The sequence below is a fragment of the Scleropages formosus genome, chromosome 18 (assembly GCF_900964775.1).
Source record: "Scleropages formosus chromosome 18, fSclFor1.1, whole genome shotgun sequence".
Lineage (NCBI taxonomy): Eukaryota > Metazoa > Chordata > Actinopteri > Osteoglossiformes > Osteoglossidae > Scleropages > Scleropages formosus.
In genome coordinates this window covers 12,134,602-12,155,386 of record NC_041823.1, presented here as the reverse complement: position 1 = coordinate 12,155,386, position 20,785 = coordinate 12,134,602, and the positions used below count along the sequence as shown (strand labels likewise).

The window sequence follows — 20,785 nt, the reverse complement described above, 5'->3', positions numbered from 1 at the left end:
GGCAGGTTGTCAGGGTGGCTTCGCTACCCTCAGGTACCTCAAACTTACCTGCCCGAAATTAGCATAATTTATGCGCATGTGCACCAATGAAAACGTAGACAGGTGCGGCTTCAGCCAATCATGATTGCCGAGGAGGAACCCTGCGAGCTGAGTCCAAAGAGGGCAGATGTGCGCTCAGGTTTATCTGTGCGCGTGTCTCTCGAGGAATAAACAAGTCCGTGATGAGAGGCAGACAGGTTTATATTAATCGCTCGCAGCTCACCTGCGCTTGTCGCGCTGTTTAGCGGTGCGCAAACTCGGTTCCGGCTCAATCGGTAGCTCCTGAACGGGGAATTTCCACTTAAAATGGATTAAGGACACTGGAACTTAGGCACCTTCACCTTGTCCAGCAGGTTCTTTCGTGACTTTGGATCAGGTGTGACTCTGCAGCTTCCAGGTGAGTGAGTGTGCTGTAAACTCAAACTTGTATTTGTTTCCTTATTTTATTATAACCCAGTGTCTGTACTTTCCCCAAAACACATCGATCTTGGATGGGAAAACTTTTCTTGTACACTACACTGTGATTTTTGGCTAATCAAGAACCTTAGGATTCGTCTATTTTTATTTATATAATATAATTATCATGTATACTATGTATATAGGTACGGTCAACGGTGGTGATTGCTGTAGATTCCTCCACGAGCTTCAGAGGTTCGGAGATGGCTGAGAAGAGCTCATGGTGGAGGTCCCTCACCGTGAGGAAGAAGGCGAACGCGACTTCCAGAGACTCGGAGGCGGTCCACCACCAGGAGTGCGGCCAGGAGGCGCCTCCCGCCGGGCCGGAGAAACCTGCGGCCCCCTCCGGCCCGAAACCCCCCGCAGACTCCAAGGAGAACAAGATGAGCAAGTACCTGAGGGATGAGTACGAAGACTCGTACATGGAACCCGTGTTCAACGAGAAAACCTGCCGCCGTAACCTGAGAATTTCCCGATCGGGCCGTTTTAAGGAGAAAAGGCGCATCAGAGCCACGCTGCCCGAGAACAACAACTTCTACGAGGGAAACCACGTGGCGAATAAGGAGGGATTCCGCTGAGCGCGCGGACGCTATTTTTTTCTTTTTTTTTTTTTTAATTTGAACTTGACCACGACTCTGGACTCGACTGGACTGGACGACGCCACCGAACTAAGGACCTTCACGGCTTTGAACATCCACTTTCACCACTTTGTTCTCAATTTAGACACTTCATTGAAACAACAGGTAGAACTGCACCCTCTGGAAGGTACAACAGAAGGGTTCTTCACTGGACCTGAATTTCCACTCCTTCCTTCTTAATTTGCCTTGAGTTACTTCTAAGAAATTTTTTTTTTTTTTTGTGGGGGGGACTTTTTCAAATTTCACTTTTGTTTATGCTAAAGTTTTATATGTAAGCGTCATAATTATTGGGTATTTATTGATTCTTAAAAGATGCTTTAAAAATGATATATTCAAAGTCTGGGGCAATACGTGTACTTAGTACTTGATGTGAAGTAGAGTTTATGAAGGATTAGAGGTTTGTGCACGTTTTTTGTTGATACATATAGTTTGAGCAAAATGTAAATGAAGTGAATATTTCTGATTGTTTATTATACTTTAAGCCCAACGAGGTAGTCAGGTGTAGTTCTTTTATTATAAATTGCACAACAAATGTCTAAGTTTGCTAAAAGCTGCTATCTTGCATGGAAAATTTTACAAAAAATACTTTTGCGGAAAATAAACACTTTGGTGAAAATAGTGAAAACTGCACTTGTTTTACTGAACAGAGAGGTTAATGTGTCGCATGTATCACTACCTGTACTGACTCCTTAAATGTAATTGTATGATAAATGTATTAAGCAGCTGGTAGTATAGTAGTTAGAGCTGCTGCCTTTGAACCCAAAAGATGCAGGTTTGAATCCCGCCTCTGGCCGTATTAGCCTTCAGCAAGTACTTACCCTAAATTGGTCTGGTGAAATTATCCGGCTCTATAAATGGATAAATAATTGTAAAGAGAAACATGTCAGTTAAACGAGTAAATTTTATGCAATATTTTCTCCATATAGAAAGATACAGCTCTTACGGTGTACATAAAATTGCTTCAGATCACATAAATGAAACTAAGGTTATTCCATATCTATTGATGGCCATGAAAGTGAAATTTTTGAATGATATTTTGCTAACTGCACTTCACTCTCGTATCAGTATAAGGGAAATTGGGAAAATCCATGCACTACTGATAACCTATTAATTTAAGGTTACTGTAAATAAATTGTAAATTACGGTACTGAACTGATTTACTGTTGCAATTATTTAAAGAGATTTACTGACACCTACTGTAGAAAAGTGCAAATCACAGTCATGCACGGAATCTTCCACGGAACTCCGAAACTTTACTGTAACTTTACTGCGCGCTGCAGTTTCCTGTGTTCGAACCCGCTCAAGTCTTCTGGCAACGCATTACGACAACCTACTGAGGCAGTCACAAATGACAAACATAAAAATGGTCTGGAATCCAGTGAAAAGCTACAGTTACCAGTAGAGCAGTTAAGAGAAAGCTACGTCAGAGCCACCTTCTTGAAAGAAGAACCAGGTGACTCATGAGTCTGCGTCAGTACAGTGTGAACAGAGTACAGGATGATTGTACCGCATACTGTACACGGCATTCTTGAAAAACAATACTCTTTAATCCAGGGTTACAAACTCAGTCCACCAGTAAGTGTGTGTGTTTCTTTTTGACACAACCCATTTTCCAAGTCAAATCGCTCTTAATTCTCTCTATCACGACACTATATGTAAAACAATATTTCCTTTTAACATTGACTGGTAATGTTACATAAATACTAAAGAGTCCCTGAATTGTCCTCAGTGGAGTTTGGGACCAGATTTTAATCTGTATGGGATATCTCCCATCCAAGGGTCACTGCTGTAGACCATGAACCACTGACCTCTGCAGACTAGACTGACATCAAGAGTCCCTATTTGCATATTGCTTTGCCTGTTTCCACCTTTTGCCTTCCATGCACATTAGATTTGTTACATTTATTACTGTGTTACCCTCTCAGTGAAGACTAAGCTTCATTTAAATAATACAGGAGCAGTTGTGTTTTTAACTAGACACCAATACAGCCTAGAAAAGCACAGTGGAATCTGGAGTTTAATGAAAATGAAGACAAACAGGAAAGAGTCAGCATTTTAAAAGTAACTTTTAACCCTAAATTTAGAAATTCATTACAATTTTTTTAATTTCACCAAATATAGCTGAATGTGTATTTGAAGAATGTGGAAGCTGGACTGATTTTTTGTGTCTCGGGGTGTTATTTAGTAACAATACTGGAACACTGCAGTATTAAACTGCCATCTCATGCTTATTTGATGGAGATAATTTCTCCTCAAAGGGATCAATAGTGCATTTTCTCCACCCTCTAAAAAGTTTTGATTGTGCAGCAACATGGTTAACACTGATTAAACCAAATCCAAGAAACTGAATACTAAAATAATAATAGGAACATGTTCTAGAGCTACAGTCCTTTTTTCCAATAAAACTTGTTTTCAGTTGCATAATTCAGTCAGGACAAAATGTCCCACCTATAAAAACCCAATGGGTATTGGGATATTATACCCACAAAATATAAAAAAAATAATGTCACTTCCTTGATTGTAACAGCAACCTGATTTACAGCTAAAACAGACTTGTGCCTAGGGCCCAGAAGACCCATCAGAAGTTATATTAGTATCTAAAGCTCATCGTGTTTGTAGGTAAATTCTCTAGCGGATATAAACCCATCATTGTCTTCATCTTCTTTCTTGAAGATGTCCTCGACCATCACTTCGTGGTGTGTGCTGTTGGCTGGGTAGCCATGCCTCTCAAACTCCTTCCTTAGGTACTCCTTCACCTGTCGAGATAAAGCAGGTACAGCCACTGAGCTCAGACGGTTTGAGGTAAACGTGAGAAAAAGCTGAGAACCGTGAAGCTAATTTAAGTTCTCTCGCTAAGCCAGAGATAAGTAATAATATGTTCATCCACCTTGAGAACAAATGTGTTCTCTTCATCAAAGCCAGTGAGTTCCTCCTGCCGAAAACTGAGCCACGTAAAGAGTCCCACCCAGACAGGATTCACAAAAGACTCACCTCTTCCTTGGAGAGCTTCCAGTCATCATTAAGGTCCATCTCCTGGAATGACTCATGGGACCTTGGTCCATTTCGGATTTCCATGAGCTCGATGTCAAAGATCAATGTGCTCTCAGGAGGGATTTTTCCTAAACAAATATTGTTTTATAAAGTCATCTTTAATTACATCCATTTGAAATGTACAGCCACATATTTAAAGTGCTCGCAATCATCTTTTACCAGTCACACTGAGAGCCTGTAATGGATTTTTTAAAATTTTGATTAGAGTTGATCAAACAGCGTCTTTGCAGTCATAAATTCCCGATGATCAAATGGCCATTCTTGTTTTTCGTACATATTCTTTCAGCAAACTGCAATGTTTAATACCACAGTGCAGGAGTCATAACATTTCCTCGACGAGCCGGGAACCTGGCCTGAATGTTAAAAGTACCTGATATGCATTGCGATACTTGAAACAGAGATTTAGCAGAGAGGAGAGCACCTTGTACAAACTAATAAATTATAAACTTTCACAAAGGATGCATCTATCATTTGAAGGCCACAAAGTGATTTAGTATTTGAACAATTTATAGAAGTATGTATTTTTATTGGCATTATTTAGGGTAGGGTAGGGTAGGGTAGGGTAGGGTAGGGTAGGGGTGTGGTGGCGCAGCAGGCTTGGCTGGGTCCTGCTCTCTGGCAGGTCTGGGGTTCGAGTCCTGCTTGGGGCGCCTTGTGAAGGACTGGCATCCTGTCCTGGGTGTGTCACCTCCCCCTCCAGCCTTATGTCCCGTGTTGCCGGGTTAGGCTCCAGCTTTCTGATCCCGCTCGGGACTAGCGGCTTCAGCCAACGTGTGTGTGTGTTATTTAGGGTAAGTACCTTATCAAGGGTACGACAATAGTAATGGTTAGTTGGGCTCGAGCTGATAACCTTCTGGTTATGAGTCACTGTCCTTAATTGCTACATTGTCTGCTGCTCTTTAAATGTTTTTAAACATCTAGAGAAAACTTGTTACAAAACCTGTTCTACATGAATTATCTCTCCATTTTCTGTTAAAAGATATGTCATTTGTTATTGCTCCAGTTGAAGTTATTTCCTAAAGCAACTGATTCTCAACTGCAAAATAAAACACATTTAAGGTGAACAGGAACAATCATAAAATTGATGGATTCAATGTAATTTAATGCTTGTGATCCGTATTAGTAAAGGCAGCATTAATGATCCCACATTAGTGCCCAGATACTACACCTTTCCCTTCTTTTCCGTAGCCAAGAGTAGGGGGAATGGTCAGCTTTCTCTTCTCTCCAACGCACATGTTCTGCAGCCCCCTGTCCCATCCCTTGATCACCTCTCGAATCCCCAAAGTGAACCACACTGGGTGCTTATCACCAAGGATGCGGCTGCAAAGCAATTGGAGAAAAAGAACATCAAGCAGGGTGACAATACCTCTCCCGTCAGGGCATCACAACCTTCTGTATGTGTACATGCCAAGACTGTTTGGTAAGGGTGTAAAGTGGAAACAATGAAAATCGGTCCGAGTGGCATGTACCGCAAAAAATCCTACGGTATTTTCAGTTCTTCATATCACCCTAGTGGACCGCGAAACTCCTGCAGTGTCCAACAGGACCACTATGATTTACGATTCATTTAACCAGGGCGGCACAGTGAGTAGTGCTGCTATCTCACAGCACCTTAGTGGTGCGAGAGGATGTGGGTTCGATCCCCACTCAGTCTGTGTGGAGTCTGCATGTTCTCCCCGTGTCTGCGTGGGTCTTCTTCAGGTGCTCCGGTTTCCTCCCACAGTCCAAAGACATGCTGTTCGGGTTCACCCATAGCGTGTGAGTGACAGAGAGAGTGTGTTCCACTGATGTATGGATGAGTGACCCAGTGTAAGTAGGGTATCTAGCAGTGCAAGTCACCGTGGTGAATAAGGTGTGTGGGCTGGTAACACTACATAGAGTTAATTGGAAGTTACTTTGGAGAAAAGCGTCTGCTAAATAAATAAAGTAAATTTACACTGGGTGGTCCAAATCCCATAAAATGTCTGTGATGAAACTGATTTATTTGTATATTTATTGCATATCCATCCACCCAGTATCAACTACGGCTTGTTCGCTGTAGGGTCACAGTGGTCCAGGGCCTATCCTGGAAACATAGGGCACGAAGAACAGTACGCCCTGGATAGGACATCACTCCATCACAGGACCTCCCAAAACACATCAGCCTCCCTCTCTCTCACACACACACACACACACCAAAGACAATACAGTGTAACCAATTCACCTGCAACCCATGCAAACACGATGGGGAGAACAGGCACACTCCACACACCAAATGGATTCGAGCCCACGTCCACATGCATAGCCCAGCCCCGCTGTGATGCGCCAGCGCCACCCTCTACATACAGATAAAACACACAGTTTCTGACTGAACACTGACTAACATAGACACTACAGGAAGTACAGCAGCAGGTGGTGATCACATGGGGGGGCACGGCACTGCTGTACGGTACCGGTCCATTTGGACACGTCACGTGACACGTGTCACCGTCAGCAGCAGGATCACCACCGAATTCACCTGGAATGGAACATGGTGCCATTGCTCTCCAGAAACCCTTCGTAGTGCACGAGGAGCATGTCCCCCAACTTGGTCTTGCGGTGGCACAGAAACGGTCTGTACAAAACGTCGATCTTCACCTCCGGCTCTGGAAGCTTTGCTCCGCTCGCATAGGCGGAAAACGAAGTGGCGAACCAAGTCAAACACGCGAGTAACATTTTTTTTTTTTACAAGTTCGTAAGCGGCAGGAGCCCGGAAGGCAGTCGACTGAATTTGTGGAAAATATGCTGAAAATGTGTTTATTTCGAAACCGCTATTCCCATACCAAATTCACGAATACGTGGCAGGCTTTACGGCTTTCGGGACCCTTATTCTTGTTGGCTACAAAAAAAAAAAAAAAAAAAAAAAACTGTCCTGTTCGGGCCGAGGCACTCCACCTTTTCTTTGATTGGTGAAGCTCTGCTCAAGAACCGCCTTAAGAAAAAAAATTGATTCTTGATTGGACCTCACGCCTGCTCGTTTTCCTGACCACGCCTATGTCAACAGGAGAGCGAGAGAAACTACACGAAGATTGTCCACAAAGAGGACCCACGTTGTGGTCCTCGCTATACACTGAGTTGAAACATTGTCACCACCAATGTTGTGACTGTCACGCTATAAGGTACTTTAACCTTGCAGTTGACCGGGCGCACATAGGCACACCTCTCAGATTGAGGCTGTAAAAGCCAAATGCTCTTATATTTTAGGTAAAAAGTAACATCTGGATCTGCCATGATCGTACATTTCCTTTATATATCTGGGACCATCTATTTCTTAATACACCTTTCTCTCTGTTAATATAACACGTAATACATGTAAAACTGTAATGTAATGGTATGATGCACAATATTATAATAATTATGTAAATACTGTACAATATTGTATTGTATTATAATAATATCATAATTGTTACATTATGTAACTATTTACATAATTATATATTTTACATCACTTTTTACCAAATTTTAAAGCAGTTAAAAATATTTTAACACAACACAGATTTCATGATTGACAGTGCGCAATTAAAAAAATGAACTTTATTTATTCATTATTTTGTACAACTTGCAATTAGGATATCAATTCGTAAAACGCTCGAAAGCCGAATGATGTGATTCGCTTACCCAAATCGTAGTTGTGGATCTTGAAACATATACAGTCTTGGGCCCTTTCGTTTCATACGACGAACGACATGACGTCATTAAAAGATAGGCGGGGCTTCGGGTACAGATCGCCATTCTCAAAGCCTTTACGCCCAAACCCGGCGTAGTTCCATCGCTGAGTGAATCTTCGACTTGCGGCGTAACGGAAATCGCTTGTAGGAATTAAATGGAGAGTCGGGGATCAGCGAGGGCTCAGCATCGCTAAGTGATGAATTGTAACGTCCGGACGCCATAAATCATGGAGGGAATGCTTTACAAGTGGACCAATTACATAAGCGGTGTGTATGAACGTGTTGGCTGAGAGCGCCGGCGTGCTGCAGCGTGTGTGTGTGCGCGCGCGGATCGATCGATCGGTGTGTGTGTGTGGGCTGCCGTGCCCTCACTTCACTCTCCCTGCCTGGGCTGCTGTCAGGTGACAGCTCTCGGAAGCGAGCATTTCAAAGGTTAAAGAGCACAGATTTCACCTGAACGGCTTCCCTTCTGCTCTGATTGTTCACACAGTAGTGGCTAATTACTAAATAAACACTGTAGTCTTTGTCCAAGACACAGAGTGTGTTCTGCAGGCGTACACAGGAGACACCAGTGTCAGTGATCATCATCATCATCATTATTAATTATAAAAATAATACTAATTATGAGGGTAAGCACTGCGATTAAGGGTTTGTGGGACTCAAACCAACAACCTTAAGGTTTCAAGCCTATTTTAACCATTTAACCGATACTTTTCTTAAAGCTAACTTTGCAAGCCACTTATTATTTACCTGTTTATGCAGCTGGATATTTGTGCTGTATCAGCTGAGGTTCACTTGATCATGGGTGCTACAGCAGGAGGTGGGATTCGGACCGGTGCGAAGCGGTGGCTCTCGTTACCGAATCTATGTCCTCGACAACCGTGGCTCCTCAAGCCTCGGAGGCAGCGTGCGAAACCAGAGCGGGAAGCGCGGTCTGCAGGACATGGTGCTGGGCTGCCGAAATGGACCGAAGTTAGGAGCTCATCCATTCAGTAACGCTTTGGTCCTCCTGTCGGCAGGGGCATGGCTTTCTGTTATGGGGAGATAAACAAATACGTTGCTGCTGTGTTCGATAAGGACCAGGATGGGTGCGTACAGCTAGGGTACGTCACTCATGGGCCCATGTGCAGGTGTTTCCAGCGTCAGCATGAATGCATGGATTTACTGACCTTCCCAGCTCCCTCTGCAGGCTGGCAGCCGCGCTGGTTTGTGCTGGACGGCGGAACTCTGTCCTACTATGACTCCCAGGAAGATGCCTGGAAAGGATGCAAGGGCAGCATCAAAGTGTCTGTATGTGAAATTCAAGGTAGAGTATGAGTGACAGCGCCAGCCAACGTAACACTGCACCGGTGCATCGGGCTTACGTTGAAGGCACTCTTCGTAATAAATATGTCGTGCCGTTCAAAACATAAAAAACCCTTTGGTCAGTCGTCAGTTCAAATGGGTGAATAGGTTTCCTTTTTTCCATCAAAAATTATGAGCGAACATATTGCTGGGATGAGTTCTTAACGTTACTTTTTTTTTTTTTTTTTTCCTTGAGCCATAGGTATTTGGATGAGGGAAGATGAAAAATTATACCGGGATCACACTGAAACAAATACATTTTCCTTTCCCTTTTCAGTGCACCCCTCGGACTTCACGCGCGTGGACCTAACTGTCCCGGGAGAACAATATTTTTATCTCCGAGCCATCAACGCTGCAGAAAGACAGAAGTGGTTGGTTGCCTTGGGAACGGCGAAGGCTTGTCTCACAGACAACCGGACCAAGAGAGAGAAAGGCAAGTGAGGATGTTTTCCGCTGCTTTCCCTTATCGCTGCCGTCTCCGCCTGATGTGTAAGGCGCTCGCCCCCCTCCCCCCAGCACTCCGTGTCAATGCTGTGTCACAGTTTGATGGTTTGTTAGGCTGGTGTCTCTTCCTAGTGTCCCTCCCTGGTACGGCCTCTCTCCTGCTGCTTGTGACAGTGGTTCTTAACCGCGGTTCTGCTAGGCTGCAATGTGTGCTGGTTTCAGAATCAGAATCAGAACGAGCTTTATTGCCAAGTTCACACATACAAGGAATTTGTCTTGGTGACAGAAACTTCCACAGCACAGACAGAATGACAGTGACAAGACAGATGAGAAGATAGAATATGTGAATGAATGGGGAAAAAAAAAAAATAAATAAAGTACCCAATATACAAAAATAGTCACTAGACATTATATGTATGTACAGGTATGTTCTATACAAATGCAAGGGAGTGTGAGTAAGACGTATGATGTGATAAATAGATATAATTATACATATAAATAGCCTTGTGTATTGCACTGATTTACTCTCTAGGGGGAATTTAGCTGTTCATGAGGTAGATGGCCTGAGGAAAGAAACTTTTCTTGTGCCTGGCTGTACTCGGGCACTGATTTTTACCGAGTCGCTGCTGTGCTGTAATTATTACTGTTTACCATTATTTAGCCGATTCCTTTCTTCAAGGTGTATTTTCCTATCAAGCTGCAATATATGCATTTGTACAGCTGTGTCATTTTTGCGGGAGTATGAAGAAGAGGAGCTCAACTCAATGACGAAATTAAAGTGATCTTAACTGCTGGAATCGCAGCCGTATGCAGCTCATGAGAGAAAAGGATGGGACGACACTCTCAAACTTTGTAAAGCAAGAAACAGTTTACATTATTATTTATTGTTATTTAAAATAAACAGTTTACGTTATTTAAATGATTAAATTGTTTATTGCTTCATAAAGTTTGAGAGCACTTTCCCATTTTTTTTTTTGCATTTTTACTGAAGCAGTTCAGGGTAAGTACCTTGATAGAGCTGGAGTTGGGATTCGAACCTGGGACCTTTCATCGTGCAGCAAAAGTTATAACCACTGTAACGCCTGCTCCTCCTGTAGCATCTTTATAATTCATAGGGGTGACACCTACAAATGATTTATACCAAAAGGTATTTTTACAGTGTAAATTTTGGGTAAGTTCCTTAATCCGGGCTACAGCCTATTAACTCTGTTTTTTACTGTGGCTTTAGGTCTTTATTGGCTGTAGTTTCACACTTTCTGTCTCTATCACTGTCAGTGTCCGCAGTAATCTTTTGTTTATACTTGTGTTTAGTCTCTGTTCTACTTTTTGTGCTGTTTTCCTTTTGCTGATTGGTGAGTCTGTGTTTTTGATTTTTTTGATTTTTTTTTCTTTCTTTTTTCTTTCAGAGCTTCAGGAGAACACAGAGGCCCTGAAAACCAAGATGTCTGAACTGAGACTGTACTGTGATCTTCTCCTCCAGCAAGTCAACAAGATCAAGGATACTTCTCAGGCTGAGGTGTTAAATGCTGCTGCAGGGGAGGTGAGCCGATGACTGTACTCGGAGAGCCCCGGATCCTCAGAGGTTCTCCCCGGACTGGGAATCCTTTTTGGTCCTCGTTGTCATGGCCCTTTGGTGTTTCTTCTGAACAGGATGGAGAGGCCATGGGCACTTTGGTGAAGACCACCTGCACCACCTTCCTGAAGACGCTTGACGAGTGCATGCAGATCGCCAGCCGGACATTTCGGGCTGATCTCCTATCCCAGACCCCCCCTGGTTCACCTCATGTTGTAGCCATCAAACCTCACAAGGTGGGAACCCCACCCTCCATGACTGCAGTATAACTAGTTTTAAACTGAAAAATCTGTCTACATAAATGGAACGCTTTTTTTAAAATGAATTTTTAAAGTTTATTATTCATTTCACAGCTCATTTCCCTAGTTACGGTAAATTTCTTGCATTTACATTTATTTAGCAGATCCTTTTCTCCAAAGTGACTTCCAACGAACTCTATGTAGTGTTACCAGCCCACACACCTTATTCACCGCGGTGACTTACACTGCTAGATACACTACTTACACTGGGTCACTCATCCATGCATCAGCGGAAAACACTCTCTCTGTCACTCACACACTATGGGTGAACCTGAACAGCATGTCTCGGGATGTGGGAGGAAACCAGAGCACCCGGAAGAAACCCACCAAACTCCGCACAGACTGAGTGGGGATCAAACCCACGTCCTCTCGCACCACCCAGGCACTGTGGGGCAACAGCGCCACTCGCTATGCCACGGGGCCGCATTTAAATTTGTTAAATTACATTGTACAGCTAAGATAAACTTCAGTATAAATGTGGATGAGTACATGTATTAAAAGTGATATGTTATCCATTTGAACGTGTAATTGCAAATCACACTTCCAGTTTTATCTAAATCTATAAACAAGTGTTTGTGCTGAGTTATATTATTAGTTACATTATATTGTCCCGACACCTTTGTGTTTTGTTTTGTAACAAGAAATGTTTATTGACACTTTTCTATCTCACAGGTCAGATTTGCCAACCAGTCAAGTCACAGCATTGCGGAAAAGTAGGTTGTTCACGTTTTTATTAATGCCGAGCTACATTACGGGTCTGTCTTAGAGTGGCAGTGCTTTTTCGTGTTTGAACTTAAAGGAAGGACAGCCGTGCAGCTCAGTATTTACAGTGAGCACATTATGTAAAAACCAGACACTATTCGAACATTATGGGTTATGGGCGAAGAAGTTTATAGCGTGTTTTTTTTTTTTTTTTTTGTATTTATATTTATGTGTTTAGGAAAAAAGAACCAAATAGTGATTTAGGGAACCTTCAGACATCCAGGAGATCTGACTGCCAAGTGGAGGGTTCCGATTTTTCAAGTTTCTCACCTGAAAGCTTCAAAACAGCAGAGGGTAAGAGCGCTCACCAAACCAGTTAAGCAGCTTCTGCTCACCTGGGCTTACGAAACTTTATAGGAGCCTGTGATCACCTACAAAGGGGGTGCGGTGGCGCAGTGGGTTGGACCGGGTCCTGCTCTTCGGTAGGTCTGGGGTTCGAGTCCTGCTTGGGGTGCCTTGCGACGGACTGGCATCCCGTCCTGGGTGTATCCCCTCCCCCTCCGGCCTTACGCCCTGCGTGCCGGGTTAGGCTCCGGTTCCCCGTGTCCCGTGTGGGGCGAGTAGTTCAGATGGCCGGATCACCTACAGTTAAAACCCATATAAAGTTGGTCATATGGATAACAAGGTGAGGGAATTTCTGTGCATGTAAGTGCTTTGACAGTTTTTTTTTTTTTTTTTTTTTATTTTGTGTTTTCTTCCTGATGTGTCTTCTTAGCACTTGTCTCATTGACCTCTTGTGCTTCAACAGTGTCTCCACGGGTTGGTCTCAACGAAGAGGTGCGCGGTGACCTTGGGGAAGTCACGGAAACCCATTTCCAGGCAGGAGAGAGTGCGCCTGCTTTTGAGCAACCGGAAAGACCGGCCAAAGAGGGAGAGCAGGATGAGGCACTTTCGGAAGACGAGGCAGCTGATCGCCCTCGGAGTGTAGAATTGATAAGCCCCGCCCAGCCCCAGGACAGTGAAGTGGGTGGTCCCCTCGGGAGAGAGGGGAATGTGGGTGTCAACCCAGCCGAAGACGGGGCCAAAGCGGAAGAAACATTGCAGGTGGACACGTTTTTCAGCACAATGGGCCACAGGTACGACAAACCGGTTCCTCGAGGGTGTGACGGTGACCAGAAAGCAATGTGCTGAGGTACAAGATCAGATTTCGCAAAGTCCGCGTAAAAACGGCGCACTTTCGTATCGTGCCCGTTCCAGCGGGGTGCCTCGTGGTGCCGAGCAGAGGAAAAAATGTAAAAGCTGCTCAGAGACGTGAAGACGGAAACATAGGAAATAAGAAGAGCGATTTACTCGTGTAAGAAACAGTGCGGATCAGACAGACGACTTCAAGAGAATCGGCACATTTAAGGAACTTTAGATGGTGGCCGGTTGACTAGGGCAACAGGAGATGCTTTGGACCAGTTCTGCGGAGGTCAGCAGATACTTGTAGAGTGACCATGAGTAGATAACGTGGTGCAAACCTTTGTACAGTAAACAAATGTATTCTCCTTAGCAGGCAGCAAAGCACACGGTACTATGGTACACACTGGGGATTTAATTATTTAAAGTAACAGGAACCAGATATATAATGAAGACTTTGTCATTGGCAGTGAAAGTTGATGCGCTTGGTTTGGTAATTGTCGTCCCTGTGTTGTTTATGTTTTTTATCATTGAATTAGACTGATATGCAGATATGCTTCCGCTGAACTTTCTGTTCCATTTGAATGTTTTAATTTCAGGTTTAGCGATATAAGACTGGAGGACAACAATGGTATCCCAACTCAAGCCTTTCTGGACTCCTGCTATGCCATCGTTCCAGTTTTAGGTATGATGGCTGTATTCACTCTGTCTTCTTTCTGATGCCCCCTTTTGTTTCTTAGTTTTAAATTAGCAATGTAAACACTTTATTGAGCTGTTATGCTTAGTTTAGGTCAAATGGACAACGGCTAAATGCTTTCTTCCCAGGGGCAGCTTTTGGAAATGGAAGAAAGCGGATGGGGTTTTCTCATTATTATTTGCAGGAAGCATAGCTCTACAAAAACACAAGTACTAAAGCCCCAAAAGCTGCTGAAATTAATTTCAGCTGCAGTAAAGACAGTAGGCTGAGGTGACACCATGGCCAAGGATGACGTGCGGGTGCTTCGCGTTACCTGGATTGTGTGATCAGGGTTAGGTTTGACCCATGTTCAACCTGCTCTCGTGCTTCGCTTTCCTCCCACAGTTGAAAGACGTATCTCGGGTGAACTGGTGACTCTGAGTTGCCCATATCATGTGTGTTTGCTACTCTGCAATGGTCTGGCATCCTTTCCAGTGTGTTTCCTGCCCAGCACCCTGTGCTCCTGGGGTAGACTCCAGACCAATGTGATCCAGTCTGAAATAAGTGGTTATTGATAGTTACTGAGTGATATTACATTGTTCATACACTTGTAATTATAACATTGCAGTGTCTCTTGTTATTCATCATGACACATTCATTATGTGTCACTGTGTGAGAAGAGCGCTTTATAAAAAATTGAATTGAATGACTAGAGGAGGGGCGCGGTGGTACAGCGGGTTTGGCCGGGGCCCGCTCTGTGGTGGGTCTGGGGTTCGAGTCCCGCTTGAGGTGCCTTGCGACGGACTGGCGTCCCGTCTGGGGTGTGTCCCCTCCCCCTCCAGCCTTGCGCCCTGCGTTGCCGGGTTAGGCTCCGGTTCGCCATGACCCCGCTTGGGTCAAGCAGTTGTAGACGTGTGTGTGTGTGTGTGAATGATTAGAAAGCACTTTATCCATGTACAGCTAACTGAAAGTATCCCACAGGTCTGAACGCCTCCAGCCCTTCTTGACACAATGTAGAGATGCTCTTTGTCATGAATTTCAATAGACTTTATGGTAGTTTAGTTGTTATGGTGTCTGTGAGAACTCAGAAAGTATCTTAAGATGGTTTTTTTCCTCCCAACACTGAACTTAAACTGTTCTGTCCACAGACAAACTTGGCCCCACAGTTTTTGCACCTGTTAAGATAGATTTTGTGGGCAACATCAAGGTAGGTGCTTTTTTTTTTTTTTCTTTCTTTCTAAAGCCCCAGACGGCTGAAATTCCCCTTTTTTTTTTTTTTTTTTTTTTGTTTCTTTCTATTATAAACTGTTCCTTGTGCGGTAGTTTTGAAGATCTCTCATGGTTAAATCAGTACTTTGTTAGGTGATACAGTATGAAATTTCACTCCTTTAATATTAAGATACACTGAGGAAGTTGTAGATGGAAGATATTGCATATTCTCATGGAAGGAGTCGGTCAACTATCAGCACAGAATAGGAGTTTACGGAGGGAAGGGATTTTTATTTTCACTCCTTTTAAATTGAACTGGCTTTAATTTTAAGGTAGCTCAAAATATCAGAACAAAATGCCTTGCAAAAAATTTTTACTATAGCTACAGCCAAGATTTTTAGAGTCTTAGCTGTAAATAAATGAAGGGAATTAAGAGTTTACTGATTGCGTAGATAAGAGAAGTCTGAAAGTGGCCAGAAGCCGACAAACATTGTAGGCTTTTGTAATGAATAGATCAATGATTAGGATTGAATAGGAGATTGTGGTGATGACATACTTTTATTTTCGGTAACATGGCCCACTGGGGAGATATAATACACACACACACACAATGTGCAATACCATACAATATCAAGCATGATTAAAACCTGTTGAATTCAGAGATGCTGTTTCCCTGTCCTCTTGTCAGAGGAAGCAGGACAACTGTCACAGTTACTTTTAAATGAGTTTAAAGTTAATAAAAGAATTAAAAGTACTGGACTCTGATGAACTGACATTCTGTCCAGGGAATACCCCGCCTCGCACCCTCCGCTTCGGAGGTAGGCTTCATATCACCACGACCCTGCGCTGGACAAGAAGTTACTGATGATGAATGCGTGGGAGTGTTACAGATTTTTTTAAAATTTATTATAGCTTTACCTGAACTTTTTACAGAAATTAGCCAGCAAATAAACAAAGATATATGAATTATATATTGTTTATTGATTGTGTACCATATTTCCAGACAGATTAGAGGAGATAGAGGTGCAGTTTCTAATTGTGACCACAGAGAGGCGTATGAGCTTTGTAAATACATTGCTTGTTGAAGTCCTAGTTATACGGTTCAGTTTGTTGTAATTTCTTTTATTATATATCTTAATTGTTTAATTATATTGCACAAATAAATGTGCACGGCGACGACCAAAAACTTGACCAAGATCAGCACTACTTCTTGCATTCCTGCAAAACTGTGTAAAGATGTCTCTTCATTTCTGGTCATATAAGTGTTTTCAAGGGCTCTTATGAAACACCTTATGGGTTTGAAAACTCATTAAAAGATTTCAACTTTTTTTTTTTTTTTTTTTTTTGTTATTACTACTTTGTTTGCAATGATGTGCGTTTTGCTTATTTGTCCGTTTGATAACCACGACCGTGAAAAGCATTTCGGTTTCATGCTGAACGTTCAACGGACTTCTCTTTTTGTGTCACCTAACAGAAGATCCATCAGAAGTTCATGTCGGACCCGAGCAGCTACCCGACCTTGCAGGCGATCGTCATGCACGAGCTGAAGATGGAGGAGGCCCAGGTGCGCAACTCGGCCACGGAGGCATTGCTCTGGCTCAAGCGAGGCCTCTGGTTTCTCAAGGAGTTCCTCTCGGAGGTGGACGCAGGACAGAAGGACATCCATGCGGCGCTCAGTGAGTTTCGCCGAATCTGTAACGGTGAAGATGATCCAAGCCAGCGTTCGCGTAGCACGTCTTTGTGCGGCGTTCGGCTAACGGTCTCGGCTAGGCGCGCCCGACGCGTTTAGTGATCGGAAACGAGCTAAATCGGATGTTTCGCAACAATCGCACCATAATCATAATCGGGTTCTCTCTGCTCCCAGACAGCGCATATGGAAAAACCCTGCGACAGTACCATGGATGGGTGGTGCGAGGAGTTTTTGCTGTGAGTTGTGTGTTGTCTTCTCTTCCCTCTGTAATTTGATTGTCCTGCAGACTGTCTTAATTCAAGCTTCTCTCCAGCTTACTTCTCTCTCTTGTTGTCTTACTCAAGCTGGCCCTCAGGGCTGCCCCGTCGTACTCGGCTTTCACAGCGGCGCTGGTGTCCCTGGAGGGGGATGAACAGAAGGAGGGCTTCATCCACAGCATGCACAGGGACCTCGGTGTCTACCTTCCCGCCATGGAGAGGCAGCTGGCCATCCTGGACGCCCTGTACGAAGAGTACGGCTTGGAGTCGGACGAGGTGGTTTGATTCCCGTGGATGATCGGCGGGTGTGAGAGTGGCCGGAAAGGGCACGGCATGCTCCAAAAGCAGCGGATTCAAAAACAGAGCTGAGCATATCGTATGCCTGTACGTGCCGCCGGTTTCGCCCGATTCCGCCGCCGTGAAGGATGAATCCGCATCTGTGACATTGCTCTTGTGACGTGTTTCGGGAATTCCTTCAGCGTACGCCACAGGTTAAAGGGTTAAAGGTAACCCCTCATAAGGTGAGGACGCGAAGTTTCCCTCGGACGGGGAATGCCGAACACGCAACGTACGTCACGCTGACCTCCCTGTAGTCTGACATTTGGAAGCACCGCTCTTCTGCGCGGCCAAAGTCCGCGCGGCCGATTTCAGGGGTGTAAAACCTACCTGGAGTCAACTCATTAGTGCAGCAGGAGTCCACTGCTGCCTGGCTGTCATGTGCGATGCTTCCCGTATTACGCGAACCGAAGAAGCTCTGATTGATCGCGGGCCCTATGGCATACAGTAATCGGCAGCTGTATGGCAGAGGTCGCTTAGCAATGAAAGGGAATACCGGGTCTTGTGGAACGGACAGATGTCGTGGTCAGTGTGTTTCGTGAGTGGAGTGGGGTCACTGGAACCGTATTCGGACGTTCTCTGCGGCAGTCCAAAGCGAAAAGTCGGCACAGAACAGTGGTAGAATACGGTCTCCTGAGACGCACAGTAGGAACACTACACCCTGGGTATGGAATGTGATAGTGCCACTTTGGGAAAACAGTGTGATTTGTATGTATTTTAATTTTAAGAGATATTTAGCTGATCAGTTGTCAGTCGGAGGAGACGTGGAGCGGAGGTGAACCTCTCGTTCTGCACCCGTGCGGTTTGAGCTCCTGCTCCCGTCAGCGCTACCGGCGGCAGAGCGTCCGATCGACAAGCCCGGTCCTGGGCAAACCTCACGCACAAATGACATGTAGAGAAGTTTCATTTGTTAAAATCTTATTTATTGGGTTCTCTTTGGATTTCTTTCTTCGTTTGATATGAGTGTCAAAGCATCGCACTTACGTCCTGTTTGGCAGCGCATTATTTAGAATGTTTCGTTCATGATGCCGTTTCTGAAGTTGAGGGTACTAATTTAACCACAAGAATTTACAGCTGACATGCTTTTATACACCAGTCTCGCTGCACTTCTGGATTACGTCTTTTAAATGAAGAAATCGTCGTAAATTTAGTCTTGTAATCAGAATTTTCACGAAGTGGCCATTACAGTGGGAAATCCCTGTATCTATGGCTGTGAGAGCTTTAATGGCAGCGGAACATGAATTAATCCAAAATCTCAAACCTGGAAATAAAAAAAAATCAGAGTGTTTCTTCATTACAGCGTGTCAGCAAAGCACAAAAAACTAAACTGTGTCTTCGTTCAGATTTTTGGTTGAACGCAATGAAGTGTAGTGGATTAATTGTCACTGTTACCAAGAATTATGTGTTAAACTTCCTTTAACTGTAAATCTTGCTAGCGAAAACTTCAAGAAATGCCCGACAAAGGAAAAAAGGAATAACTTTCACTTTAACCGAACATTTAATTTCTTAGATTTTATTAAGATAAATAAATTTGCCTTGCTACACTTAAATGAGTATGATTCGCCAATAAACTTTGGGATTTAATCATCTTGTTTAACCACCAGATGGACTGTGGTCTTTTATACTGTTATTAATATCATCTGCTTGTCACATCTAAGAAGGGTTTCTATTCCTGTGTCTGAAGATTGAGCACAGGGACTGATGATTATTTTACCAAGCAGGAAAGCTCACTTAGCCTCACATTTTATACACTCTTTGTGTTGTAATATGGGCTGACAGCGCTGTATAGTGTCCGTAGTCACACTGATCATCCCCATGTGGATAAATCTTAATTTACCTGTGTTGCCCAATCACAGTCACTCAGTTTGCTCCCCCCCGGCATCATCAGGCCATTCATTCTCACACCCTGAGATTTATTGACTGATTATCTGTGTTCTGTGTACATGTTCCTTGCCTGGCCGCTGTGTCCCGCGTGCCCATCGTTCCTTCATATAGGTCAGGGATTTTCACCGGGCCTCGTACGACAGCTGGTCCCCTGCCCGTTTCCTGCCGGTGCCGCTTCCCTGCTCACCCCCCCAATTGCAGCCGCTGTAATGTGACACCCAACAACCCTCCCTAAAATAATCCCCTGTTTTACTGGAAAAATTGCAGACAGTTTTTATTTTTTTGCAGCACTTGCTAAACCCACAGCCTTAGGGTCCCAGGCACAAAGTCCACCCAGTTGCTCCAGGAGGACTCCAGGAGTGTAGTGGGTAGTGTACACTGTGTAGTGTACCTTTAGAGCCGTTGCCTTCCGCTCCAAGGACCCTGGCTCTAATCTCCACTATAATGCCCTTGAGCAAGATACCTATCCCAAAGTGCTCCAGTAAAAAATATTCAAATAACTGTAAGTAGCGCAGTATACAAACACAATATTGTAATAGTAAGTCACTTTGTCAAAAAGCATCAGCTAAATAAACACCAGGAACACCTAGAGAACTGGAGTCATTTGTCATTAGATATATAATGTTTCTCTGAATGCTGTTTGGAAAAGATCCCTGGAACTACCATGTCCTCTTTCAGGGGATATGTAATCAGGCCTAATAATTATGTCAGTGTCCTTCTGGAAAACTCCGAGGAGCAGCAGAACACTGAAGATCGAAGCACATCTTTGAACATTGTAAAGACATCTGTAAAAGCAATATATTGAGATGGCAAGCTTTGTAAATCGGATCTAATGCAGTCTAGGAAATTAGCGCTGAGAGAAAAAGCACAGGCAAGCCTTTTCCACGGTACGTCTCTGTAAGCAAATTCTCCTAATGTAATTTTGGCGAGAGGTTCGGCCAGTTAATGCCGTTAGCGGCGACCACTGGCTTTAGATGCTGCCTTCATCTATTTCTCTGGCAGGTCACCGCGTCCCGCGCCCCATCCTCTCGTCTCGGCGCGAAGGTTCCGTCGACGGCGGAGGCTGGCTCAGCAGCGGCACGAGAAAGCCATGACACAGGAGTTCCGCTCTCTCCAAGCGCAGGCACGGCGGCGGGCCGGGGCATCCTTCCCGACCCCGCGGTAATTTCCTTAGGGTTGCTGCCCTGGCCGGGAGCTCGATCGCTCACTGGCTGCCAGCAGTGTGGTCTCTCTGCCGCAGGGCTGTCAATACCTTCTCCATCACTGTCACTGCCTGATGGCAGAGTCCACAGAGTGCAGCTGGGCAGGCTTTCTGTCTTCCA

The 20,785-nt window shown here is 44.3% G+C and overlaps 3 protein-coding genes across 4 annotated transcripts; 2 read left to right on the top strand and 1 right to left on the bottom strand.

The window, feature by feature from the left end:
* The first annotated feature begins 698 nt into the window (after positions 1 to 698).
* Positions 699 to 1,073, top strand: LOC108927364 (proline-rich protein 15). The gene has a single exon (XM_018740625.1). It carries the CDS (start codon positions 699 to 701, stop codon positions 1,071 to 1,073), a length of 375 nt encoding a protein of 124 aa, XP_018596141.1.
* Positions 1,074 to 1,350: 277 nt separating this feature from the next.
* Positions 1,351 to 7,037, bottom strand: fkbp14 (FKBP prolyl isomerase 14). The gene is made up of 4 exons (XM_018740578.1): positions 6,682 to 7,037; positions 5,353 to 5,504; positions 4,125 to 4,252; positions 1,351 to 3,889 (listed from the first exon to the last, which is right to left on the bottom strand). Exons 1-4 carry the CDS (start codon positions 6,876 to 6,878, stop codon positions 3,731 to 3,733), a joined length of 636 nt encoding a protein of 211 aa, XP_018596094.1. The 5' UTR covers positions 6,879 to 7,037; the 3' UTR covers positions 1,351 to 3,730.
* Positions 7,038 to 7,944: 907 nt separating this feature from the next.
* On the top strand, positions 7,945 to 19,450 carry plekha8 (pleckstrin homology domain containing, family A (phosphoinositide binding specific) member 8). Of its 2 annotated transcripts, XM_018740765.2 has the most exons (13): positions 7,947 to 8,137; positions 9,060 to 9,176; positions 9,492 to 9,647; positions 11,065 to 11,198; positions 11,309 to 11,467; positions 12,203 to 12,243; positions 12,471 to 12,586; positions 13,041 to 13,368; positions 14,011 to 14,096; positions 15,236 to 15,294; positions 16,771 to 16,972; positions 17,161 to 17,222; positions 17,331 to 19,450. In XM_018740765.2, the coding sequence occupies exons 1-13, from the start codon at positions 8,098 to 8,100 to the stop codon at positions 17,526 to 17,528; spliced, it is 1,698 nt and encodes a 565-aa protein (XP_018596281.1). In that variant the 5' UTR covers positions 7,947 to 8,097; the 3' UTR covers positions 17,529 to 19,450. The 2 variants fall into 2 exon arrangements, with proteins under 2 accessions (XP_018596282.1, XP_018596281.1); XM_018740766.2 differs by lacking the exon at positions 15,236 to 15,294 and having other exon boundaries at positions 7,945 to 8,137; positions 17,331 to 17,475.
* Positions 19,451 to 20,785: the final 1,335 nt, after the last annotated feature.

Coding starts and splice junctions, on each gene's coding strand:
- fkbp14 (XM_018740578.1), bottom strand. CDS start 6,878: ATGTTACTCGCGTGTTTGACTTGGTTCGCCACTTCGTTTTCCGCCTAT. Junction 5,505..6,681: donor GGCACCATGTTCCATTCCAG/GTGAATTCGGTG, acceptor ATTGCTTTGCAG/CCGCATCCTTGGTGATAAGC. Junction 4,253..5,352: donor CTACGGAAAAGAAGGGAAAG/GTGTAGTATCTG, acceptor ATATTTGTTTAG/GAAAAATCCCTCCTGAGAGC.
- LOC108927364 (XM_018740625.1), top strand. CDS start 699: ATGGCTGAGAAGAGCTCATGGTGGAGGTCCCTCACCGTGAGGAAGAAG.
- plekha8 (XM_018740765.2), top strand. CDS start 8,098: ATGGAGGGAATGCTTTACAAGTGGACCAATTACATAAGCG. Junction 9,177..9,491: donor GTCTGTATGTGAAATTCAAG/GTAGAGTATGAG, acceptor TTCCCTTTTCAG/TGCACCCCTCGGACTTCACG. Junction 15,295..16,770: donor ATTTTGTGGGCAACATCAAG/GTAGGTGCTTTT, acceptor GTCACCTAACAG/AAGATCCATCAGAAGTTCAT.